The sequence below is a fragment of the Haemaphysalis longicornis genome, unplaced genomic scaffold (assembly GCF_048455015.1).
Source record: "Haemaphysalis longicornis isolate Haplotype H1 unplaced genomic scaffold, Haemaphysalis longicornis Haplotype H1 scaffold_4, whole genome shotgun sequence".
NCBI classification, from domain to species: domain Eukaryota; kingdom Metazoa; phylum Arthropoda; class Arachnida; order Ixodida; family Ixodidae; genus Haemaphysalis; species Haemaphysalis longicornis.
In genome coordinates, this window is record NW_027526361.1 from 56,303,678 (window position 1) to 56,310,988 (window position 7,311).

Here is a 7,311-nt window from a genome sequence, read left to right on the forward strand (position 1 = left end):
GGGAATCGAGTTGGCACAGTCGGCGGATTCTCCCACGGCTGGCTGTGAGAAGACGGCTTGCGTTCGATGTGTTTCGGGTCGTCCGTTTCTTCAAACATTAAAAACGTGCGCGGAAGGGGGTTGGGAAGTTCGTGCAACCATTATTGCTTCACTACGAGCTGCTGAGACGCTCCTATAATCGTCCGGTAAAACGAAAACACAGGCATTGCGAGGCGTCGTGGCGAAGCTGGTAGCTAGGAAATGGGTGCTCAAAAGGCAGTGTTGAGCGCTAGATGGGCGCCGGCACAGCCAACATGCCCTGGGCCACCTTTGGAGCTAGCCTGGCTCATCTCTTTGTCGTAAAAGGTGTGTTCGCACCAGGCCGACACTTGGCTGATTTGGCACTGTGCTTGCAAGCTGTCGGTGCTTATGGCAACACCATGCCAACGAGAACTCGCCAGTGTATCAGTGTCAGTCTGTACACAGTCTGCCAACTAGCTCGTGGAGCAGTGGACGTTGCAGTGCAAAATGGTGAATAGGCGTATTCTTCTTTAGAAACTTGAGGTTTCAGTTAGGTGTTCACAAATTATGCGAGAATGCGCTAAATAGAGTATTTTAAATGCGTTCGTGGCCAACCTGTCGCGTGAGACCATCTAATAGAGCGGCATTTACCCGTATTTCGATCATATGACATGTTACGTGGTAATAAAGTAAGCACCCACTAGGATGAACTTGAAGGGATTTTGAAAATTTGACCGTTTGTCAATATTGCAGTCCATGTGTGATACTAGTCTGTCCTGACTTTTTTTTTTTTGTGTGTGTGCGTGTGCGCTTGTTGCACATTTCCTTTCGTGTAGTGCTTGCATATTAGTGAGTTGCGAGTGGCTTTCTCTTGTTTGATACTGTGAGGTTGTGTCAAAAGAAATCAAGAGAAATAACTATCCCAATAAAAGAATTTGTGTGTGTTAGGCACCCCACTGAACATATTCCAAGAACCTTCATCGCAAGGTAATATAGAAAGAAGTTGCAACAAAATAGGAGTTGTGGCCCACTCATTTCCGTGAGGGAATGAAACAAATTTGGCAAGGTGGGTAAGATTGATTGGTGCCAGTTATCTAATTTTTGCATCTCCTTTGCTCCCCCAGGATAACTACGACGTAGCTTTTGTGAAGGAGGTGTATGGCTCACCAACAATAACGCTGAATCAACTTCTGAAGGGCAACTTGGAGACCAAAGGTGCGATCCGCATTACATACGGCTCTAAGGATCACTTCAAGACCATCGCAAAGAAGCTGGCTATCATGGATGACTTCAAGGTATTGCTCGTTTTTTTTTTTTAGAGCTTTATTCCCTGTTGGCTCGTCTGTGTGCTTTTCCCTGATTTGCCGTAACTGCAGTGCTGAATTCTGACTGCACATTCTAGGTTGCTTGCTGTGGGTGCAGACGCTAGGAATATTTGCAGTGGGCAGTAGTAGTGCTGCCACATACAGTGAAACCTTGTTACAAAAGACACTCTAGGGACCCATAAAACGCGCCTCTTGTAACCAAGGTCTCTTGCAACAAAATGGAAAGTTGGGCGAGTTGGTACATATTCCTGGTGAAATGTAACAGCGCAGTAAACAATGAGGGACACACAAGAAATTCACAAGAGGGGCGCTGACTCGCAACTAGTGTTTTATTGGAAAGGAGCGCAAATTTAGAGCAGACACGTTCAATCTGATGTGGTGAAGGCAAACAAAATTTGAAACCTCTTATAAAACCGCGTAAAGGCCTGATAACCGCTCACAGAGTTAGGTGGCATCTAAAAAAGGTGCAGTTGTGAGTCCGCTCCCGTCTTGTGAATTTCTTCTGTGTCCCTCGTCGTTTATTGTATTGCGCTGTTACATTTCATCAAGGTCTCTTGTAACCGAAAATTCTAAAAACACCGTGGAGCAGGTCTCCATTGCTTTATTATAAGGGAGCATCAGTGTGTGTTTAAACATATAAACAGAAAATTTCTCAAAATGTCCTAAGTAAAACCATTCATAGCTTTCTAAGTGACTGCAGATTGTATTAGCTCCCTTGTTAACTCCTGCAGGTAAAGCATGTAACTTTTCAAGCCTTCGTGTTGCTCACAGTACCATTAAAAGGCTCTTATATGTTCGTCAGCCTCAACTGCTAACACTTTTAGCCCAGCAATAGCCTCGTCATCCTCCTCCTCTGGTTCATCCTGTAGGGCACCATTTACTTGCTCGGGTATCACATGATCTGCAAGCTCCTCGGAGCACACAAGGTTCACGTCTACAGACACAAACTCCTAAAAAGGTTCTGGAACTTCTGCGGTCTCTTGGATGCAGGCCCAGGCTTCATATTCTAGGCAGTTTTCACTAGTTGTTCCATATAAGGCCCTAAATAGTGAAGAATTTACTCTAGGGCACTAAAAAAGTAGCCCGTTGTAACAGAGTGTCTCTTGTAACTGTCTCTTGTGTGCAATGTTAACATGGTGAAAATGGGAAAACCAACCAAACTGTTTTCAAATGTCTCTTATAACCATGTGTTTCTCATAACAGTGTTTGTTGTAACAAGGTTTGGCTGTAGTGCTGCTGGGCCACACACAAAAATGTGATGTGGAAGCTGTGTTTAGAAATGAAATAAATAAAAGAAAGCATGCAGTCCTTTTATTCGTCCTGCTCGAAACTTTTGCATAATGCATTGCTCACTCCCACCCACCGTCCTTGTGGAAAAAAAGCAAGAAATCTGGGTTTAAAAAATCACGGGAAATTCCGCACTGTTGTGCAGCTAATCTTTAAGAAAGCATTTGTGGGTGACTTGGGATTTTTCAGTCATAGGGCCTTCTGGTGGCAACTGTGCTGATATTAAAAAATCATTACGGTCTCTCTAAAGTAGTTCAAGTGGAGTAGTTTCAAGCTTCTCCTGGGCTTCCTTTTTCTCCCCCTCCCCCATCTCTCTCTCTCTGCAGTCTGGTGTGCCGAGGACTGGTTACCGCGGAGTGGTCTCCGTCGTCTACAAGGGTCGGCGAGTGTATGTGGCGCCGCCAGCGGACTGGAAGGGCTACAACAAGTCGTGGTCTTAGCAGCGGGCTCAACTCTACCGTGCGTGTGTGTGTGTGTGCGTGCTTGTGTGCAGTGTACAGGATGGTGACAGCAACCACTCCCCTTTTTTTTCCAACACACACCTTCTCCTCCCCCTCCCATGGGCATCTCAACATAGTGTGCAGCATTATTTCGCATCGTCTCGCCGCCGCACCCCTCCCTCCTCTTCCACGCCAGTTCCAACTGCCGAGACAAGTCACCCTGCCGATCCTGCGACTCTCAGCCCTGTGTCATTTCCCGTTGATGCTTTTCTTAATGCGCGTGCCTCGGCTGCAAAAGGGAGTCTTTGATTTTGTCATCGTCGTGCCTGTTTTTGCCTCGGCTCAGCGGCTACCCACTAAAGGCTTGCAGTGTGAAGGCCTCGCGACTCATTTGGGCTGCTGCGGTGCAATGTCTTTGCTTTCCTTTTCCTGAGTTCCATTCCCTCGTTCTCTCCCTCGAGGCAGTACGGGACTGAAGCAAGTACACCTAACTGTGATTTCTTGAAGTATAAATATATATATATGTATACCTATGAAAGAAAAGGAGAAAAAGAGGAACGTGATTGGTATGCGGGCTTGAGAGAAGTGTGTGTGTGTGTGTACACCCTGCCAGCCCAGTTTGTTGTCTAAGATTGAGTAGTGGTGCTGTGTGCTCTTTCTATTGAGGCCTGCCAGGTTTTTTAGGCGGCGGCTGCGTCGTGGTGCCAGCTTTGCGATAATTTCCACTCTGCTGTGTGTGTGTTTAATTGTACCGGTGTCAGCGTGACGGTGGGGTTGTGCATGAAGTACACTTTGCGTGGTGGTGGCTGTTGCAGCGATGCTGGTCTCCTTGAACTTGTTTCGTTTCTGCCTTTGTTTTCTCTTGTTTTGTACCCAACGTTTCAGAGGCATCCCAGACCACATTTTTATAGTTGATATTCTTGCGGGACTGTTTACAGATTGGGTTCCTGCTATAAGTATCGTTGCAGGAACATTGAAGGGGGGAGAGTTCTATCGGCATGTCTATGTTCAGCCATGAGGGTTCCCGTGGTACGTTTGAAATCAAACAGAAGTAATGCGAGGCTGATTTCTCTGCAGTGTTCTCTTGATCTGTCATGGTGCCCTTCGATGATTGTATATTTCATGTACATAACACAGCGTAAAAGGAAGGCCTTGGCTTGGTTTAAAGATCCCATCTCGGTGAATGATGTTTTAGTAAGTCTTATGCAGTTGCAGCTTGTTTTTAATTTATTAGTATTTGACACAATTATTCAAGTTGTTTTGTAACTAAAAGCATTCTAAAAAAAAGTTTTTGGCATGTGTTTTGAATGGCAATTTGTTTGTTATAGTGGAATGTTGTGCAGTCTGCAAAGGTACGGTGAAAGCCTTTTTTTTTTCTTTTATAGCTTTATCGCAGGACTCTTGCATTTTCTTTTTTTTTCACTTCATTTTGTTGAAGTTACTGTTCACGATGGGTACTGCATTTCTTGTAACTGAAAAAAAATATTGTCCTGCAGTTGCATGATGGATTGTTGCCTGTAATATATACGGAAGCAAGACTGTTAGTAAATAAATATTTATAACTACGCAAGACCTTGTCTCATTTCTTTCTCTGGCCATTATGCAATTCAGTTTGATGTTAGTGCAGCTATGGGGGTGGAATTTCAACAAAAGTGCAATGAATTGCCAAGATGGGAGCTATACATGGAGTTGCATAACCCTGCTTAGTTTAGTTGCAAGAGTGACTGCTGAGATGAACGAAAGAGCCAGCATCGAAATCCCGGGGAGATAGAGAGAGAGAGAAACATTTATTATACTGGTGAGCAGGAGAAAGTCCTTAGGGCCTTTGCCCAGTGAGAGGCAAAAGACTGGCTCAGTCTGATTCAGCAGGCATGAAAAGCAGCAGTGGCCTTGAAGTCCTGGACCAAGGGTACCACCCTTGCTGACCCAGTTGGTGCCCAACCACTAAAAAATAAACGTTTTTACCTCCCTCCTCTTTATTCCAAAATGCCTTGGTGCTGGCCGTTTGGGCCCGTTCCACCAGTTGGTGCGAGCCCGAGAGCTCGGAGCTGGTCAGCTGCTCATAGGTAGGGTTGGGATTTGGGGTTAGAGTTGGCGTCCATTGGCACTCCCACACCACGTGATACAGGGTGCCAGCAACAGGGCAGAGGTTAGAGGTGGCAGGGTATTGGGTGAAGCACATAGCATTTAGTAAGGTGTACGGGGACACGAATTGGTTTGTAGGCGCTGGAGAGGGGTTTCTTTGTTGCATGTTAGTTGTGAATGTGGTGGTGGGAAGTGACGGCGGTCGTTTTCGCAGTGGGCTAAGATTTTGATGTATGTGTGGTGTGGTGCTGGCTTTAAGGTAGATACGTCTTTGTTTTCTCCTTCTGGCGTAACGGCCCGGTGTGTGTGAGCACAGGCAGCGGCGTGTGCCTTTCGAAGGACTGGTGGCCAGGTGAACAGATAGATGATATTAAGTTCTGGTAATCTTTTTGCTTGTCGAAGAAGGTTGAGAGATGCGACCAATGAGTAAGTTTCTGCAGGCGGTCTGAGAATTGGTGATAACAGAGGAATTCCTCGCCTGTTGTGGCAGTGAGAACGATGGCAAACTCCTCGGCAGTCTCGATGGAAATGGTGAGAATGGTCGCTGCTGCCAGTTCTCTGCCTTATGCGTTAACGACACAGGCTGCATGGGCTTTCTGATGAGGGTGGGGCGATGCATCTGTGTATCGAGTGCATGGTAAGTGGTGACTGTTCATATGAATTAAGCAAGCTCGTACCGTGTGCCATTGTTTGTTGAAAACCGGGTGCATATTTTAAGGTAGGGGTGCTACGCAAATATGTTGTCGAATGTCTGCTGGCACTCGAATCTTCTGATCTTGTCGTGGTGGGACGTTGTAGTGCAGACGGAGAAGTGTTGCTCTTTCCGTGGGCGCGAGCTGTAGTCAGCATATCTGAGATGCATGGTGGGCCTCTTGTATTTCTTCCAAAGTGTTGTGGACCCCTAGCTGCAAAAGTTTCTTGGTTGCAGTGCTGATTGGGAGCCCCATAGTGGTCTTGCAGGCCTGGTCTATGGTGGCATCGCCTTTCTGTGTTGTGGTCTGAGGGCCAAGTATGGCGTACTATATGCTATCCTGCTGATGAGGATGGCTTGGACCATGCGTAGAGTGTCGTGTTCGTGAAGTCCCAAGCGACGATTGGAGATGTGACAGATGATGTGCATGAGTTGGTTGAGTGTGCACTATAAGTGCGGTAGGGCTTGTAAGCTAGATCTGTCTTTACGTATTATGAGGCCCAATATCTGAAGGTGGGGAACGTTTGGAAAACGGTGATTATTTATATATAGTTCTGGTTCTGGTATTGTGCGCGGTCTTGCGGGTAGTTCGTTTGCTTAGCGTAAGTAAAGTGAACTTTTCGGGGGCGCACTCCAGTCCTCTGTATTGGATATATTGTTAAGCGGTGTCTATCGACAATTGAAGTCCATCTTCCTTCCTGATCTCAGATTGAGCCAGTGGATGTCCATAGTGTGAAATCGTCCGTGTAGAAAGCGTGTGAGAGATGTGGAATATCTTGGAGCAGTGGTGTGAGGACCTTCATGGCAAGGTTAAAGGGTGAAATAACCGAGCTTTGAGGCGTTCCTTTGGGAATTGCTGGAAAAGTGTCAGGTCGAAGATGACCGATTCGCACAGTGGCGGTTCGGTGGGTAACAAATATATCACGATGTAGTTGTAAAATCCGTGCCCGCAGTTAGTAGTAGCGACCCCTTGTAGGATGGCTTGGTGTGTGACATTGTCGAATACCCCTTTTATATCAAGTGCAACAATGAAATATTTGTGTTTAATAAGAATAATAATAATAATAATAATAATAATAATAATAATAATCTTCATTTGCGGAAAACTTGGCCCGTACGCTAGTGCGTGCTAGCCTGCCATCCAGGGCAGGTGATGCCGAAGCAAATGTCTCACACAGAGTTTTATTATATAGTATGTCTTCTTTAAGCTGCAGCAAGATGTCTTGATAGAGAGATGGGGCCGAAATTCGTACATATGTTGGTTGGAAAGTAGTTATTGTTTTCCTATGTAAGGACTGTATTTTATATTATTTTTTCTCTAATACTACTGCTCTCCTTCACTACACCTACTACCTTTTTCTTTCTCCTCCTAGCATGCCGGTGAACTGATGTCGGCAAACGGGCAAACCTGTCTGCATTTTCCTCTTTAATAAAGAGTTTCTCCCTCGAGAACCATATGCTCGAGTGAGGAGGGGGATGTCCC

General features: G+C 45.8%; 1 protein-coding gene across 2 annotated transcripts in view; it reads left to right on the top strand.

The window, feature by feature from the left end:
* The window catches only part of LOC144178736 (alpha-1,3-mannosyl-glycoprotein 2-beta-N-acetylglucosaminyltransferase-like), a 63,337-nt gene extending 58,715 nt beyond the window's left edge, over positions 1-4,622 (top strand). For both annotated transcript variants that reach the window (XM_077706817.1, XM_077706816.1), the window contains exons 11-12: positions 1,125-1,295; positions 2,939-4,622. In XM_077706817.1, the coding sequence (XP_077562943.1) occupies positions 1,125-1,295; positions 2,939-3,052 (285 nt within the window). In that variant the 3' untranslated portion in view covers positions 3,053-4,622. The remainder of the gene's footprint in view (positions 1-1,124; positions 1,296-2,938) is intronic.
* The last annotated feature ends 2,689 nt before the right edge of the window (positions 4,623-7,311 follow it).